Below are 18,963 nucleotides of genomic sequence, written 5' to 3'. Positions count from 1 at the left end.
TAGCACATACCAAATGAATCCCAAGACCAAAGGGTTCTGCAGAATATGGGAGGTATCAACAGGCATCTGGTTCTTTCCAAAACCACACTGCCTATGAAAAGAAAAGAACCAAAAGTAGTCAAGGCACCTCTGCTGTGCTTGTACTGGTGGGATGGGACAAGAGACTGATGTTGGTGACACCAATGTCAGCCTCTTTGGGTAATACTGCATTACTTCCCCTTACTCTGGCAGCTCAACACTTCCACTGTGGCGTTTATCCATCCAGCAGCCATTCCTCTGCCTTTCACATACAATATATAAACTGAGCCACAACGTTAATGAGCCATTGCATATAGATGAGCTGGCAACCAGTCCGAGCTGACACAGCCACACATAAAAGCCAAAGAGGGCCCTGGGCTCTCTTCCATTGATACAGAAGCTGTTGGACCACACAGTTGTGGAAATTGGATTGTGTAGGGGACACGAAGCCAGGCAGCTTTCCCCCTGCCTCCCTTCTGCAGTCAACTTTACTGCTTAAGACACAAGGTAAGAGGCTTAGTGCTGTACTGTTTTCTTAATATCTGATTGAAAAAAAACTGGTATTTCCAGACACATTGTCCCTTCTGTTTTCTTCCACTAAATTGCCACCTAATGACTACAGCAAGGGACCTAAAGAGTCCCTCCTTGTGGAACAGGATGTTTGGATTCTAGTCTGCTTACTCACTGACTTACCTTCCTTTGGGCAACCCTCTTGATAGTTCCCTTCTCCAGTTTCTGCTCCCATAAAACAGGCTACCGAGGCTTAAGAAAACATTGCCAAAGAAAATCTGTGCTCCTGCTGTAGTCACCTCAGATAGAGAGGGCAGAAGGTGGCGGTTCAGGCATTACTCTCCTCTGGGAATGCCAAGCAGTACTCCTGACAGCAACACAGGGCTGGAAGAGCCTCGAAGGCTATGCAAACAAACTAGGGTGGGATAAGCTGACACGCGTTTACAGCGTATTAGCTGTTGTGTACTAACTGCCAGGACTGTTGTTTTAACCCTGTATTAGGACCAGCCAGCCCATCTTCAGCTTAGAGTTGCTTAAGGGCTATACATGTATGCAGTTCACAAGTAGAAACTCATGGTTTTCACAGCTGTAGCTTAAGTTCAATGTGTTTCAGGCTCCCAGCCATGAGTGTAGAAGTTCCCTGCATTCAGATACACTAAGATGTTCAGCAACTACACTGCCTGGTTTCTCGAGCTAGCTGTTAAAATAAGGAACCAACCTTAAATTATACTCCATTTTGGGCATGAAAATGCATAGTGCACTTTTCACTTCTTTCATCTCAGTCAATTACTTCTCTCAACCCATACAAACAGCAGCAGGGAAAAAGAAAGACCTGCATATGTGTTAGCAATGAATTTAAAAATCAGGGCACACCACTGAAGGGTTGACTTGTCAGAAAATGGTAATTAAAAGTGTTCCAGCTGACAGTGCTGCTTTAATGAATTATTAGTAATGCTCTCGGAGAGCATTTGATGACAGCCACCATAAGAGTTCTTACTTAAACCTATTTTCTGCATGAGGCAACTTCTCTGTACAAGAGAGGGAAAATGTCTATTATAGAATCAAATTATGAAAATAACAATGGTTTGAATGATCAGAATCTTACAGGTACCTCTTCTGTACTGATTGCTCCTATTACCTGTACCACAGCCTTTTTTCCACGGGTGCTTAGCTAGTAACTGCCTCTGCTTCCTTAAATTCTGTTATAGCATCCTAATAAGGTCTAGTGCAAAAGAGTTTTGGTCATCAGCTTCTCTTAACAGTATTATACTGTTTATATTATACTATAGCAACTGACAGCTCAGTTTAAACACTGATGCATCAATGCCCAGCTACACCTAGTCATGCATCTAGTTAGACAGAGCTTGCTGTTGTGTGTACCAGAACAGTTTGGGCTCCTGGGCAAAGACAGGGCAGCACAAAGGTTTAGGCTAGAGATCGGTGAGCAGAGGGCATGAGACTCTTGAGCTGTGCTCTCAGGTCAAAAGTGGACGCCGTGAAGCTGAGGGGAGCATGTGAGGACTTGGAAATACAGCCCTACTTAGTGGGAGCCATGTGTGGAGCGGGAAAGGATGAGGGCAAAGGGCACTAAGTCTTAAGCATGGATTTGTATTTGGGTGTGAAGGAGACGGGCAGTTGAGAGGTGGCAAGAGAGATGGTGGAGAGAGGCTCTCATGCCTCGTTGCTTTGCACTGAGTTTCTTGCCGGTTTCTAGCTCCATCCAGACCCGTGGTTTGTCCTTCCCTGTTTCAGGAGCAATGTAACAGCAGCTCTGGGAATTCACATTTCCAGCCAGAAGTTCTGTGGACCCATCCCTATAGCTGGTAAGCAGCAGTATGATGGGGGGACTGGGTGGCTCTTGAACAGGGGTGGTCATAGTGAAAGCGCTTCCAGCCATGGAGTTCAAAGCACCCTGCACCTGAAAGCTACTCTTGTGTTTCAACTGTTACCAGCAGCTCACCTTAACACTCAATAACTAAGGTGCATCCTTAAGTATCTGGGCTACAGTAGGATGAGGGGAGTTTGACATGGGAATGTATAGTTACTTTCCAAGCTGTAGCTATGCCAGTTGTCTGTTACCTCAGCAGCACAACACACCGCAGGACATACTAGCACTATATACCCTGAGGCTCCATTTCTTGTCCATGAAATAGGACTATAGTTCACCCTGCATGCTAGAGAAAGGAGCTTTCTAGTTAAGATTCAGAGGGGTTTGTTAGCCCACCCAAGTATCTTCACAAGTCTTTTCTACAGAATAGGTCACTCGAACCACATTCAGGCTGTGAGTGGCTGATGAGTTTACACACTCCGTACTGAGCGCTCACAGAGGCAAGCTGGTTTTATTCCTCTCTTGATTTCACAGCGCAGGGGTTTGACATGTGAACATGCTTTCTCAGCAGTACTCCATGCTAAATGCAAAGTAATTTAAGTCAGCTCATAGTTTAATGAGCCCTCTCAACTCTCTTTTGTGCTGTAGAGAGAAACATGCACAGGGTAACTGTGGAACAATAACAAACAGCCCTAGAATTTCTGTCACAAAGAGAAAAGCAAGCAGTTATACAAGTGACACCCACATAGGATGCAGCTACCCGTGACCCAAATGGCCACCCTCTCTGTGAATGTCTCCCAATGCATCAAGAGATGAAACAGGGAAGATGAATTCCTTTCACCTAGAATTTGGAGGTTATGTCTAATCTTGTCACCCAGGCTGCTCACACAACCTGGTGGCAGGCAGGTGAGATGAAGGACAGCTCCTCCAGTCCTCTCTACACTAACCCTTGTGTGTCTCAAATGAGCTGCCTGGGCTTTTCTAATATTGAGGCATAGAGCAAGGTGAGAATAAATCCTTCACCGGGCTTATACCACTTTACCAAGAGTCTGGAAATCTCAAACAACATCACAAAGTCTGCTACATAATTGGGTTCTATATGAACTAGAGCAACCAATGCAAGACTTTAAAAAGCTTATCAATATCTGAGCTAAGAGCCTCACTTTTGCAAGTAATTTAGTCCCAGGTTCAAATAAGGCATTTAAGCAGAGACTTAGCTCAAAATAGAAGTCTTGGGTCCTATAGCTCTTTGTGTAGCTCTAGAAACTGGTAAGTTTGAGGGGAGTAATTGGATGGAAGCAATTCAACTTGAAATGCCAGTTTCTTACAACTGAGAAGAACTCTGAGACACCTGAGCTACTAATGTGGGCACTTCAGTAAGTTCCCTTAGACTGATGGAGTGAATCAGCACTATAGAAAATTCCAAAGCTCCTAAATGAATGGAAAAGGTATAAGATGCCTGTGCACCAGAAAGGAGACAGCAGGCTATATGTAAAGGGTATCTAAGAGTTCAACATTCCCTTTTATTTTGTCTGGTTTTGTCTGGAACATAGGGACCTCCTCAGGAAACGCATTAAATGCTGAACAACAAGAGGCAGAAAGAGCCACTGAGCACTTGGTGATAGTGTGATTTAAATACAAAGACTTGCACAGTGTGGGAACTCATAATAAATCTCAAATTAAGACTTTGATTTGCAAAAGTATCTGCAAATCAGCTTAATATTTGTCCATCTCAGAGCCGTACTATGCATTCCCCCGCTTCACTCCTTGCTGAGAATATTAAAATATTATGCACACAGAAGCTTTTCTTGGATAATAAACAAGTTTCTGCCAGGATAGCAATCAGGCATCTCTCATGTATAGCCTCCTAAAAACCTTCTCTCTGTTATAACTATAGCAAGCTGATGCTGTATTGCCAGTCAACAGCAACACATTCAAAAGGTCTCAAAGCCTTTTGAAACCATTGCATTTATCCCCACAACACCATTTTTCACTTCCACCTTACAAACAGATGGGGAAGCAGACACAAAGAGAGAACATTTGTCCCACAGTACACAAAAAAACAGTGAAAAGCCAGGAACTAAGCTCAGATATTTGGACCCTGGGGAATGCTTTATTCCTTGACCGTCCTGGAACCAGAAGCCTTCTTATTAGGGCAGATTAGTTTGTTTATGGACCGAGATACAGTACACTCACTACGTTTACTCTTTGCTGCAAAATAGCAAGGAATAGAATGTGCTGAACACTGGTCTCTGACCTCTGTAATAAGTTGATTTAATTGGATTTGATTTTTCAAATGTAACATCTCAAGTCAGCCAGCAACTCTGGAATTAGCATCTCACATCTTAACACAAGAGAGATTTTAAAGCAGCATAAGGAGATGAAGTCCATGCCCAATGAATTTCAAATTACACCAAGGATGAACTCAGCCATATGCATGTCAAACTAAAACTATGCAGGCTCTGAGTGCAGCAAGCAGCAAAGTTATTAATGGCTTACATTTGCTATTAAGAATGCAAAGTAGCTATTTTACACCCAGTTTGTTCATACATCTCTTCACATCAATGACTCATGTGATGGGTCAATAATTCACTCAATGCATACTGAAAGCCAAGAATATCTTGCAAGTCAATTACACTTAGGGAAATAATTAGAAACACAAAAGTAACTGAAGGATTGGAATCGAAAAAGCTCTGCTGCTGAAACACTGCAGCCCCCAGGGAAAGCAGACTGCTCCTGTCTTTAGATTTGCAGCTGGCAGAAAGCAGGAAATTAGCCTTAAAAGGGGCAATTCTAGTATTTCAGGGAATACTCAGGTTCTCAGGTAGCTAAAAGCCATTTGCTTCCTGCAGGAGATGTGAAAGTAGGACGCTAAGCAAATACTGCCTACTCAGATTTGATCCTTAAGATTTGCTCCTGAAATATGTTTATCTTTCATGGCATTCAGTTACAATGAATCACAGGAACATTTTAACCCATCTACTAGGCACAAGCAGACCCTGATTCGCCTGCACAGCATTTGCTTCATCACAGCACTGAATGCCTTTAATACCTCTGAAGAAACCTCTGAAGTCAGGCTTTTTCACAACCCATGTCTTTGGAACATAAACTGACCTTAAAAGCCACAGCAGGGGCTGCAGGCTATGCTATACATGCCTCCAAAAGGCTGTTACCCACAGCAGGATGCAGCAGCCAAGAGAGACTGTAAGGGGACAAGATGTATCTAGACAGCTTGGTTGAACATCATAGAAATCCGGCTTCAGGAACCAGAGACAGGACAAAACCTGCCAATCCAAGTTTGCAGTGCTGCCAGCACTTGTGAAGCAGAGCAGAGCAGTATATGATGACAAGAAATCTTCCAAACTACTGGTGCCTCATGCTCTTATTGTTGAGCTTCAACATCAAAGATGCAGCAAGTGCCAGTCTACCTGGCAGCTGTGACATGATGGACTTGAAGGCCCAGTGAGCAGGGAAGGGAACACAGAAGATCAACAGGTAGCAGATGATGTGCTTAAATAGAAGCTCAGAACATCAGATGGGCAAATACACAGAGGACCTCCTGTGAGCCTGTATTACCCAAAAGGGTACAAGAAAACACATTCTGTTCAGGAATGCAATGAATCGTTTCCATTTCTATCAATTCTATGGTTTCATCATTGGTTTCTTTGCTTTTTAGATGTACAGTAAGAATTATGAGGTTACATTCTCCCTCCCAGATGCTCTCATTCCCTGTGTTACTAGCTATGATCCACCTTTGATTATGGCCATCAGGGTGGTTCTTTCTACTTCTAAGGTAAAAAGCAAGTTCAAGACAAGTAAGTCCCAAATGCCTATTAATGGAGAGAAATCTGGAATGATATTCCTTTCAAACACATCTGCTGGAAAACTGAATGACAGACAGGACAAAGAGGAACCTAACACATGCTCACAAAGCAGATGGGCTCTTAATGTTCCTAAGATGATCTTCAGTACAACTTGATGGCAAACCAATGCCAAATCAATGCAAATAACAGAACCAGTGAACAGACAGACAAGTAGCAAAAGAAGCGACAGGAGAAAAGTGCTCTATAAACTGTACATGCTGGGTTCGCTTCTGAGTGTGGTAGTTACTAAAGGAAGGGGGATGAGAAGCGCCAAGACACATCACAGAACTGGCACTGTCACATCACATGCCTTTAATCTCTGGCAACTAAGACATGGAAAACTTCTTTACCCACAGCTCAGTGATCTAAACTCCCTAAGGAGAGCACTACACACGTACACACTTTCATCTTGAGAGAAAACCTCCCTCGCTTTGTTCTTTGTTTACCTTAAGAAAGCGATAGAATCAAGTCTGAAAGAACTGTCTTCAGGGTGGAAAAAAATAGCAGTAATGTGTATTTATAGCATATATATTCCTCTCACAATCCTACTGTCTGAGAAACACTCAGGGCTGGTTCCACTTGGGAACTCAGGCTCCCAATGGGAGCCTGGCAAAGCAGGGATTTGAATGTGGCGTATCAGGATCACCATGCCAGTCCCACCCACATTGCTATGGGTTGGCTTATTGGCAACAAACCAGCACAGCATAGTGGGTTTTGCCAGTTTAGAAATCAAAGTCACCTTGATAGCCATAAAAGACTGTGATACTGAAATTACAGCCTAATTAAAGATAAGGACTGCAATAGGACAGTGTTCTTAGCATTACATGAAAATATTCCTAAGCTTCTGACTAAGATAACCACACTGCTTACCCCGGTGCTATAAGCAGATGAAACACTGCAGCAGAGTAATGAGACCATAGCATGCAATTCATACCCTGAGTTCCAGGCACCTTTCTGGAGCACTGACAGGCTATGTACAGTCTGTATCATAAAAACACAATAGCAAAAACTCTTCCTACCGCAGTATCATCCAGGCTCAGTGCTCATTTCCCTTTTCCTCACCTTCCTCAGGCTCACACTGAGGGAGCATTACAGACCTGACAAACAGGACATCAAAGCCTGTCTCTGAGGTGGGCTGAGCACAGCAGGGCTAGCAAGGCTGTTGTGGTTTTTTCTGAGTATTGTTCTCCTTTGTCTGTGCCCTGGAGCTGTGAAGTACTGCAGGAAGACTTCTATCACAGCAACATTTGCTCTCTTGCTTTTGTTCCTTTAGTACTGTGCAGAGTACAGAAAGAGCAGCGTCATGCTTTTCTTGTGCACTGAGTAAGCAAGAACCTTTTTCCAACCACACTGAAGCTGTTGCAGCAGTGCTAAGTGTTTTCTGTCAGCAAGCTCCCCCACACCCAGGGCTGGGTCCTTTTTGGGAAGGTACAGAGGTGACCTTTAAGCACCATCAGTTTGAGTTTACCAGCACTTTGGAAAGAAAAAGCATATATGAGCAAACACTTTTACACGACAACGTGATGCCAATGAGATACCTGGAGTTCAGATGCTGAAGCAGGGTCAGAACCGTCAGAGCTCACAGGTTTTGACTTTGGTCATGGCCTCTGATGCCTGTGTCAGCTGCCTCTCAGCCTCCAGGGCTTCTGCAGGAAGCCCTTTTGCCACCCCGCACTGGTGACTGAGACCCGACATTGCCAACCTGTAGAAACAAACTGTGGGTTAATGATTCAACCCCTTAACTGCAGCAAGGAACAGCAAAGTGAGAGAACATGCCGAATTGGTTCACATGACTCTGCCCATTTTCCCAATGACTTTTACTGGGGCTGTTCATGCGGCATCACCTCCCCAGCCCACATCTCACTGCACCACTGCTCTTTGGTGACAGCTTCTGCTTTCAGTCATGCAGGTAGAACTTGGCACAGGCTGCTTTCCCACACGTTATTTGGAGTGCAATGCCTTTTTGTGGCAACAGAGAGGAAAAGTAACTAGACAAAACCTGCCTTTAGAAAGTTGGTGGCGAGTTAAATCCCTGATCTTTCTTCCTTTTGCAACCCCATCACACACAATTCCACTGCAATGAGAGGCCAAAGCAAAAAAAAACAACCCTAAAGATATCATTTGCTTGAGAAGTTTCTCCCAGAAAACCGCTTCTTGCTAAAAATTTAGTATTTCCAGGGGCGACCCAATTGTCTGAAAATAGAAACAGCTCTGTTGAGAAAGCCTGTAAAGACAGCTTAGCTCCCAGTTCTCTGCTCTCCAGAGGCAAGATCCCCAGCATGACTGCATCTCTGATCATCTGCTTGCATGAGAATTGTCTGTCACTGTACAAAGTGCTACGGGAGCCATAGAATTAGTCTGGCACTGCAAAAACATCAAATAGTGAGGCTTTCTTTTATACGAGACCTGTCATTTGCTCCTCAGTCAGCTGAAGCCTTTAGACAATCTCCCCCAGTAAATGCAGCCATGGATTCATTTTGTGCAGCACCAATGCAATGTTACTCATTGCTAACAATGACAGTACTGCCTTCACTGCTCTAAATCCTTCATTTATACACCTGAAGTAAGTTTCTTAATCTTTGAAGACCTCAAACACTCCGAAGCTTTCAGAAAACATGACTTGCTTGAGTGTCCACTGCTGCAGCGCCTCTTCTTTCATTTATTCTTTTGCCTGTGTTCTCATGAATGAATTAGTTCAAGCCAACATGGCGAGGTGAAACTGCAGCCTGTCTTTCCAAATGCCACATGCATGCTTTGTGAGAACCTTCCTGGATGTTTGGGATTGGAAGCGGGACTCCAAGGTGCACCCAAGTAATGCTAGAGCTGCTCAGCAGCAGAATACATCCAGCAGCAAGCTCTACAAAGCACACTGAGAAGATACAGTTTTAAAGCAGAGGGTCAGAACCCCCCTGCTAAAGGGTGGCAAGGTATGAACAGCATTGTGAAGTGATCCATTGAGTCTATACATCCCATACATGTCAGAGCATCCCTTAAACAGTCAGGGCATGGGGGAATCAAGGGAGGGGATAGCACATCTTTGCCATATTACTGCTGGGGTGGGCTGGGACAATCCTGGGTCACTCGGGTTAAAAGACAGCAGGATGAAACCTCCCCCCTATCTAAAGAGGAAGGTTGGGTACTTAAGAGGACTTCTTCAGTAGGTACTCGCAGAAAGCTGGCTGGATCATACCTGTGCGCTTACAGTAAGCCGAGATGAAAGACATCTGCTCTAAAGAGACTCCATATTCACAGTGGAAGTTATGTCCTAATGCACAACAGGCAGGCAGGCACCGCCTCACCTTTCCTCCTGAAAATGGCCATCATTGCCATGGGAAAAGGCATCTGCCACTAATTCTGCAGAGCAGGAGAGATGGCAAGGCCAGGATTAAGATCCTTTGGTGTATCCACTATAAATTCCATCTGGAGCTTAGGCTGGCAAATCGTAGTCAGTTGGGCTGGAGCTGACAAGGCTCGCAGATTAACATGTTGAGCTGGATCACAGGATCCTATTCCCCACATGGAACTGGCATTTCAACCGCATTCAGCACTCAGATCTGCTACCAGGAATAAATAATGACAACACTGCCAAGTCCAAGAAGAAAGCTTGCTTGTGTCAGCTTGCCAGGACCTGTCCCTTTGCTGATGTGTCCATCAAGAATAAAGTGGGCATGCAGGATGGGGTAAATCAGATTCTCTTTAGACGTGCCCCTAGGGCTGACTGGCTGCTTTAGGCAAGCTTATATTTTTGCTCTATTTAGAACTGGTTCAAGAGAGGGCTTTGACAGTCCTTGATTCTGATATAAGCAGCAAGACAGGGAGATAGGATGCTACACCTGTCATCCCATCGCAAGAGGCATAAGCCATTGCAGCTAGTAAAGGACAAAGGAGCTGTACTGTCCAAAGGGCTCAGTAGTAAAGCACCCAGCAGATAATACACCATGAGACCAAGCGTTACTGTTTGCTTTTCTAAAAAAAAGGGGGTTTATAAGATATTAAGAGTTGGATCTTTCACATTCTTTGTTCAGAGAAAGTTCAACAGAAGGAAAAACACAGAAAGATCAGAGTTCTGAAAAGACCTGAACAGGACTGAAAAAAAATAAAAAATAATCCTTTAGCTCTGTATCCCCCTTTCTTCTCCCTAAGCTTCTTAGAACTTCCTCTGAATCCTGAACAAAGATGGATTTCTAACAAAAGCTGTGTTCAGTGGGCTGCTTTTCATTTCTGCTGTCTCAGTTCTGCCAACTTTGTTCCTCCATCCATTGCTGCAAGGGAAGAAATGTGTGTGAAGCCATGGATATGAGAACTTCAGAGAAATAGCAGGAGAACTTTGTTCTGGGCAGGCTCCTGCCAGACATTAAATACCTTCCCTTTCCTTCAGTCACTGATCTCCTTAAGTGCTGCACGTGGCTGAGATTAAAGCTATTTCCCTGGATTAACGTGCTCTGCACACAGCGCTGCACAAAGGGTTTTTAGCCAAAGAACAATTAAAGAACCATAGAACCATTTAGGTTGGAAAGGACCTTTAAGACTGAGTCCAGCCATTCAAGAGCCTGGTCATTTCTCCCCAGTGTTTCAACCCAAAACAACTGAAAGCAAGTAAAAGCAAAGAGAATCACTCAGTTACATCTCTGAGCTAGTAGAGGAACTCCAGCTGCTACATAGCCATCAGGAACAGTTGTGACTGTCATTACCTACTTGCAGGAACACAGAGAAAGGAACTGGTAGAAATGCATCTCCAATGAGTGACTTTATAGGCATCTATCAAATATACTGGTAGGTCAGTTCGGAAAGATCAGGAGTTTGAGAACAGCAATCTAAGAAGCTTCTGCTTACTCCAGTGATCACTGTGAGTTACAAGGCTGCAACAGGGAAACAGAAACTCCTTGTTTTCCAAGCTAACCTTGACATGTCACCTTTACTCATTGAGTAGCTTTATTGGCAAATGCCCCATTCATTTAAGAATGAGTAGTACAGCTTTATAAACATACAATGCCTGCGGACAGCAGCAGCTTCAACTCTTGCAACACAGAATTTCACATGCAAGACAGACATAAATACCATGCTTATTTGGGCCCAAAAGGAAACATACCCTGGTAAATATTAGCTAAGATGTAGCTGGGTTATCTTCACCGATTTAAACTGAAAGGACTTTAAGCGCTGTATTATACAACTCGCTTTATATAATCTCTGGGCAGTCTCTGATCTACTCGTAGCATGCTTAGACAGAAGAGAATTTTCCTCCTGCTGAAGCACATCAGCACACTTCAGTTGTGTGTGGGAGCAAGAAAGATTGGTTGAAGGGAGAATTCCTTTGTCATCCTGCTTGAAGTAGGGTGTAATTCTTCTGCTTCTTTGATCTATTTGGGGGTAGCTTAAGCCAGGCTTGTAAAACAGCCTCTGAAGTGTGCAGTTAAGATTTAAGGAGGCAGGAAAAGAAGGGTAAAAGTTGGAGCTCTGTTTCCCAGGTTCCAGTCTGATAACCATGCTGACCAGCGTGCTCTCTTCTGTCATTATCATCTTTGAATTGTACATCCCAATCCTTGGTATGCACATGCAGGGTTTGATGGACAGGGTGAGGCATCCCAGCATTTCACACAGGATTCTGGTCGTGACTGTGTTCATGTTGTTGCAGGAAAGGACAAAATGCCTGTGACAGCTGCAGAGCCATATGGCTTTGAACAACAGGACTGGTAGAAGCTAAATAGTGGAAAACTTCCCTGCGTAGTGTGTTGCATGAGATTATTTAACTGGTGCTCAAACTATGCATTAACATGAACATATTAAAAGCACGTCAGGAAAACAAAACTTAAGGATTGTTTAGAGAGTGACCTCTTTGCCCCCTTCCTGGGGTACGCGCTTAAAGTTTAACCTTTGCCAGCTACAGTCACGGCCAGTAAATGCAACGGCAAAAGCTTAGAACAGTGAACAGCTACATTACAACAAGAGTGACCTTCGTTTTTTTTTCATCCTCATTTTAATGAGCAGAGAACTGTGATTTCAGGCCAAGTACAGAAAAGCAGCAACTGTATGAGACAAAGTCATTCTCAAGGCTGCTGCCACAAACAAGGACATCAAATAAAGAATTTACTTCTGGCTTTGCCAAATGTAATTAATTTGTACTTAGACTTCATCACTGATAATTTAATACACTTCCTTTGCTACCGACTGCCATAGCTAAAGGTATTCTCTGGCTGCTGTTAATGATGTCTAATGGAAGGATTTCTAGTTTAGTTGGCTACAATATCAGGCAGTTTCTCTGAATTAATTTAGATGCCTACAGAGTAAAATAACTTTGCCAAGCAGCAGCTCTCATCCCCATGGTAGCTTTACGAAGGGCAGCGGACCCTCAGAGAGTGCAAATGCCTCCTTTACTGTCAGTCAGGAGTCAGCTGTACAACTGGCACAGGCAGTTATCTAACACTGAAGTGGCTCAAGTTAAATGAGACACATTTCACACTACATAACTCACACCAGTATGTCTAATCCACTACATGCCTGTGGGTTATCCCCATTCTGGAGCTATAAAGTTAGGGCTTAAGGGAGCTAAGCTACTCTCGCCACAGATATTCCAGCACATTACTACCCCTGAAATCAAGTAAAATTAGGGCAGCGCATTTGACAACTGTTTGAGCCTGAGCACTTTGCTTCTAGCCAAAAAGGAAGCCTGGATGGGACAGTGATATGATGCAGGGTTTTAGGTAAGAGCTGTAGCTTGACTGCAAACATCATTCCTAAGAGCTGTTTCCCAATAAAAGGCTGTGTCACCGTCTATTGGGAAGGGTAAATGCATCTGTAAAGTGACAGTAGCAAACCATCACAAAGCCCCCAGCACCTCCTATCTGAGATGCACTCAAGTCCAGGTCCTTCTAAAGAAAAGATCATCCATAGCAGATGCAGGTCCCCAAAACAGTCAGGTCTCTGCATGTCTGAAGACACTACCCTTAGACACAGTAAACTCAGAATATCCTATGTGTGAGACAGCAGTGAGACTACTTTCCATTCAAGTTGTTCATGTCAGTTCTTTTTAAGCAGAAATCTGGTGTCCAAATTGAACCCTAGATGAACATATCAGGCAACCTCTAACCTGCCAGTGGATCAGCCTCTCCCGAGGCCTGCACGTCCGAGTCACTAAGACTGGGAATTTTCCCAGTGGAGGTTGATCCGAATTGGAGTCTGAACACATCTGTAGTATTTTCTCCATCACTGCCTCTTATTCCCTGGGTCTCTCATTAACATGGCCAAACATAAAGGACAAAATGACACAGAGCTACCCTTTCCTTTAAGGATGGATTTCTGAATCTCATCCTTTAGTCTTCACATCATCATCTAAAAGGCAGCAAGACCTCCACAAAAACCAGCCACCTGTTTTCCAATGTATGTCCATGACAGTTACCTGCTTCTCTGTGCCTCTCCTCCTACTCACCTAAGCAGAGGACAATATTAACAGTTGACTGAGCAAGGGAAAACGATAACTTTTTGCTGGAATGCTCCTTAGGCAAGAAACTGGTATTTTCCTCATCTACTTACTGGAACTTTTTCCCACCAGCTGAGGGAAAACATGCAAATGCTTTTTCCTAAACAAGTGTCTTGGGATATCATCAGTCTTTGCTTCTTGCCTGCAGGTATAAATGAAACCTGCATTACTCATAACCTTTATTGTTTCTTACTCTCCAGAACACTACCAACAGAGGGAATGTTCAGCTACCTCCGGAAACGCTTTGCCAGCCACATCAGAGAACGGAGCCGGCGAAGAGCAAGGCTTGTTTCTAAAGATGGAAGGTGTAACATAGAGTTTGGCAATGTAGAACAGTCAAGGTTTGTCTTTTTGATTGATATATGGACAACTATCCTGGATCTCAGATGGAGATACAAAATGACTATCTTCATTTCAGCATTCTTAGGCAGCTGGTTTCTGTTTGGTCTCCTCTGGTATGTCGTGGCATACATACACAAAGACCTGCCAGAATTCAACCCTTCCATAAATCACACCCCCTGTGTTGACAATATCAACGGCCTCACTTCAGCTTTCCTGTTCTCCTTGGAGACCCAGGTAACCATTGGTTATGGCTTCAGATGTGTCACAGAGCAGTGTGCCACTGCCATTTTCCTGCTCATCTTCCAGTCCATCCTGGGGGTGATCATCAATTCTTTTATGTGTGGTGCCATCCTGGCCAAGATATCGAGGTCTAAAAACCGGGCTAAGACCATCACCTTCAGCAAGAATGCTGTCATCAGCAAACGTGGTGGGAAGCTCTGCCTCCTTATTCGGGTGGCAAACCTCAGGAAGAGCTTGCTGATTGGCAGTCACATCTATGGAAAGCTTCTCAAGACCACCATCACCCCAGAAGGAGAAACAATCATTTTGGACCAGGTCAACATAGAATTTGTAGTTGATGCTGGCAACGAAAATCTCTTCTTCATTTCCCCATTAACTATTTATCATATCATAGATAAAAACAGCCCATTCTTCCATATGGCAGCAGAAACCATTCTACAGCAAGATTTTGAATTGGTGGTGTTTTTAGATGGCACTGTTGAAGCCACGAGCGCTACCTGTCAAGTGAGGACATCCTACATCCCAGAGGAGGTGCTCTGGGGTTACCGCTTTGCTCCCATTGTGTCCAAGACCAAAGAAGGGAAATACAGAGTAGACTTCCAGAATTTCAGCAAGACAGTGGCTGTGGAGACTCCCCACTGTGCCTTCTGTCTCTACAATGAGAAAGAAGCTAAAGCCAAAGAGAAGAAAGGTTATGACAATCCTGGGTTTGTCTTGTCAGAAGTTAGTGAAACAAGTGACACTAAAATGTAGTTCCAGATACTCATGGGACAGTATCTTCGCTCATAATGAATTCAGTGTTGAGGGGATTAATAACTTAGGAAACCAGAAAAGAACACAGACTTGGTTTTACTCTAAGACAGCATTGATCTTCTCAAAACCTTCAAATCAAAGAGTAACAGAATACCAGTGATCACCAGAACACTATGTATTCCATAGAATTTCTATTTTTATACCAATGGGACATTTTATGAAGCTGCTATGTTGGAATGCCTAACTCACTTAAGTTCCCAGAGGCAGGCAAGTCTGTTAAAAAGCCTGAAAAGATGGAGAGAAACTTTAGGACATGTTAAAGACATAGCTGTTGGAATAGGAACATGGAAAGGGGAGACAGAAGGCAAAGCTATAGCAACCTATGAGACTTAGGAGCCAAAACCTCAGCAGATGTATATTTCTGGTTGCCAAAGTACTCTATGAAAGCAGACTCTCTGGCTCTGGAATATTTGAGCACTTTTGAACACTTTGAAACAATCCCTTCTTTTTTTGAAGGCTGGTACATCTACCAAAATGGAGCATTATGGGATGGTACATGCTGGGGAAGCTAGGAAAGATGAAGCTTGGGCTATTCTGCTGCATCTAAAACTCTAAACTATGACTTCTCTCCTGTGAAAGCCCTAGATTCCTTCAGGGAAAAATAGCCAAATGGAAACTGAAAGTGAAAAACAAGGAGAAGCAGAGACCTGCTATGGGAGACGAGGAATTTTGCAGTTTATTCCTGTGTCACTTCAGATACTCTTCCTTCACTTCCCCAGGAGCTGGATAACTGTGAAATTGGGAAACATCTGTAGCCAGAAAGAAGGGGAGGTGAAGAACATGCTGCTTCATATCTGGCAGGGAAGCAATTCAATGAGAGAGGAAATTCCCAGCTCTAGATGTGTCCATACTGCAAATACAGATTATCTTTTTCTTTGAAGCACAAAGGTCCTGTAAAAACAAAAACACAGCAATGGAGCCTCCCACCAATGGTGCCTTCACATTTAGTTCCAAACCATCCATCTCACCACAGCAAGATGTGCATCCCTACAGGAAACAAGTCCTGCTCAGTAGCGGTGAACATTTTGGGGTACGATTGTTGACATCAAAGTTTCAAATGCAACAAGAAGCTTCAGTAACTTCCTGGTGAACTTCCACTTCCTCACAGCCTTTCCCCCCACCCCCTCCAACTAGTTCTTCTGCTGAGAGTCCAAGTGGCAGACCAAAGGAAGAGGTTTTGGGGGAACCCTTCCCAGTGACGTGACGCAGCTCATCTGCTTCCAGCGCTGTGGTAAAATGGAAGTGCCTTTTTAAAGGCTGCTGGACCAAGCAGTTTTATAAGAAGGGGAGAATTGAGCAGGTCAAATGATGACAAGACAAAGTTATTTTGCTGATGAGCATAGTGTGAGCATGGAAATCAAACTCTGGGAACCGAGAGCCTTCAGGTCTCAGTCCCAGTGTATTATCAACTTCTGTTGGTTCAGAACAAATCACTTTAGTAAGTATCTCAGATTTGGCATCTGTAACATGGGACAGAAAGTACTTACACTGTACAGAGAACAATGGTATGAACAATTATGTCACTAAAGCACTTTAAAAGCCAACTCTCAACAGTCTCAGTCTTTCCTCTCTTCCATGTGTCACTGTTACACCCTTCACCTCTAGATGAAAAGGTCAGCACAGAGTTCTGTTCTCATCACACATGAGAGTTACTAGAAATGGCTGCACTATGGCTGAAACTATGGAATGCTTGAACCACCAGCTGACACCTTCAAGGTAATTCACAGATCCTGACCCATGTTTTAAGGGTACTGGTCTTGCAACCTTGCAAACTAACGTTGTCAACTGGAAAATACTTTTACAGTCCCAACTACCATAGCATTTGAGCCCTTCCAACTATCAGTGTACCTTGGAAGGGCAGTTGTGCCGTCCTCCACTCCGAATGGCACACCAAAGCAGTGGCGAGTGGCCATCTGTAGAAATCTAGGAGGGAGCAGTGAAGTGAAATGAAGTCTCAAGAGCCACAGGCTTGTCTGAACCAAAAGGCTACTATGCTGCTCAGTCCTTCCAAAGCTGCTCTACGTTTCCTTTCTAGGCTTCCTGTACAGTTGTCCTGTGAGTGATTTCCCTAGAAAGCAGTACTGTCAGGACGCAAAGATTTCAAGTTACCTCTTACTGCCAGGAGAAAAAATACACCAAGATGCCCTTAATAGAAGCAGAAAGATAATCTGCACTGTACAGAAAAGCAAGTCAATGGGAAATCCATTCAAAAGGTCAAACCCAGGTGTGCAGTGAGGAGACCGGAAGGATTCCCATTTTCTTTTTAAGAAAAGCTGGTTTAGGATATTAGTATTAAGTGGAAAAACCAAACAAATCCTACTCCAGTGCCTGTCTGAGAGCTGGTGTACACCTCCAGAGTTCAAAGGGTCCCTAAACAGCACATTCAGGCACTGCCTTTGGAAAGCCACCTCAAAATCCCAAACCCCTAAGTTCTTCATGACACAGCTTTTTAACCATTTGTCCTGTGTCACTACAGCACAAGTGCATGTCTAGAAGTCCTAAGTGCTACCACAACTCAAGTAGAATATGCTTGATCTCACCCTAAGGATGAGTACCTGCTGCTCACTCTATCGGGACAATTGCACCTGCCTCAAATGCTGTTGTGCTGCCTACCATAGAGGAAGGGTGACTGTGTTTTTACACACGTTTTGGCATTACAGAGGGGGAACCGGCTATTGCATGAACAGAGAAGATATGAGGGGGTCAGATCCAAAGCTGACAGGGCCATGGCTGGGAAGATCATACCGGTACCTAACTGGGAATCTCAGAACAAAGCCCTCATCTCTCCCATCAGCCTCCTGCCGACTGTCACTCCAGGAAACGCCTGCCAGCCCTGCACCAGGCAGGAGATAGAGCTCTGTAGTCAGAGCCCAGCAGCAGGAGAACAATGAGTGGAATTTCCTCTTTCTGTCCAGAGAGGGTTGTTTGTCACCACAGAGATAAAAGCCCACGGCAGGGAGAAAGGGTTATCGGGAGACATGCGGCACACGGTGCCACTCAGGACAGACTCCATAGGAAGTCTATTTTGGGGGCTGTCACCCCTGCTGCCATTAAAAGAAAGTTCAGTTGAGAGGATGAAAATAAACTTAATCTTGCTGAGCAGAAGTGGCTGGAGGGAACCACAGACCCAATACTGGCAAATGAAGCCCTTTTCTACATCTCAAGCCTTAGGGTTCTGTTCTCCTTGTCTGTCCATCCAGCCTGTCCATACTGTCCCAGCAGCAATTAGCCCTTTCCACATGGAATATGGAGGCCCAAGAGCCTACCCAATACAAAGCAGAGGACTGAAGAGAAAGTCCTGTCTCTTCTTCAGGAGAAGAAGTCAGACCATGTACTTACTGCTAGATTAAGGCTGTGGAAGTGTCAGCCAAGCAGCTAGGGCTTGGGATTAATGTGTCTGCACTAAGCTTAATTTATCTTCTCATTTCACAAACAACATGTTTCTTCTACTGTATTTATTTTAAACATTCATTCAAGCTGTGCATAATATTTCAATCATTTTGAAATGGATTTGCCCTCCTGCTGGCAAATGAATAAGACATCCTGCTGACTGCTGGAGAAAGGGCCATGAATTAAAGTCACTGCTTTTACTAAGCTGACATGTGCTAGTTAGCTGCATCCACATCGCCTTTGGTAGGAACCGGTGAAAAGAGACCCCTAAATACCACTCCTCCTACTGACTTGCGTTGGATGGAATGTGGCGGACTGCTGCTAACTAGCTCCCAGCAACAACTGCAAGGATAACTTCTGCATGTACCCACTTCCTTGTAAACTCAGCTACTCACCCATAAACAAGTCAGCAGCATGCAAAGACCTGACAAGTGAGAGCAGCTGAGGCGTCACATCCTCTTTCCTCTCCCCCAGCAGCAAACCGA

General features: G+C 44.1%; 1 protein-coding gene across 3 annotated transcripts; it reads left to right on the top strand.

Moving 5' to 3' along the window:
- The first annotated feature begins 351 nt into the window (after positions 1–351).
- On the top strand, positions 352–16,632 carry KCNJ1 (potassium inwardly rectifying channel subfamily J member 1). Of its 3 annotated transcripts, XM_062608773.1 has the most exons (4): positions 352–525; positions 2,281–2,351; positions 2,782–2,861; positions 13,899–16,632. In XM_062608773.1, exon 4 carries the CDS (start codon positions 13,913–13,915, stop codon positions 15,026–15,028), a length of 1,116 nt encoding a protein of 371 aa, XP_062464757.1. In that variant the 5' UTR covers positions 352–525; positions 2,281–2,351; positions 2,782–2,861; positions 13,899–13,912; the 3' UTR covers positions 15,029–16,632. The 3 variants fall into 3 exon arrangements, with proteins under 3 accessions (XP_062464757.1, XP_062464756.1, XP_062464755.1); XM_062608772.1 differs by lacking the exon at positions 2,782–2,861 and having other exon boundaries at positions 354–525; positions 13,894–16,632; XM_062608771.1 differs by lacking the exon at positions 2,782–2,861 and having other exon boundaries at positions 354–525; positions 2,243–2,351; positions 13,894–16,632.
- Positions 16,633–18,963: the final 2,331 nt, after the last annotated feature.

Source organism: Pezoporus occidentalis, unplaced genomic scaffold, assembly GCF_034315485.1.
Source record: "Pezoporus occidentalis ecotype Australia unplaced genomic scaffold, CSIRO_AGI_Poc_V1 ctg130, whole genome shotgun sequence".
In the NCBI taxonomy this organism is placed as follows: Eukaryota; Metazoa; Chordata; class Aves; order Psittaciformes; family Psittacidae; genus Pezoporus; species Pezoporus occidentalis.
The sequence above is the reverse complement of the archived record's forward strand: the minus strand, read 5'-3'. Positions and strand labels throughout refer to the sequence as shown.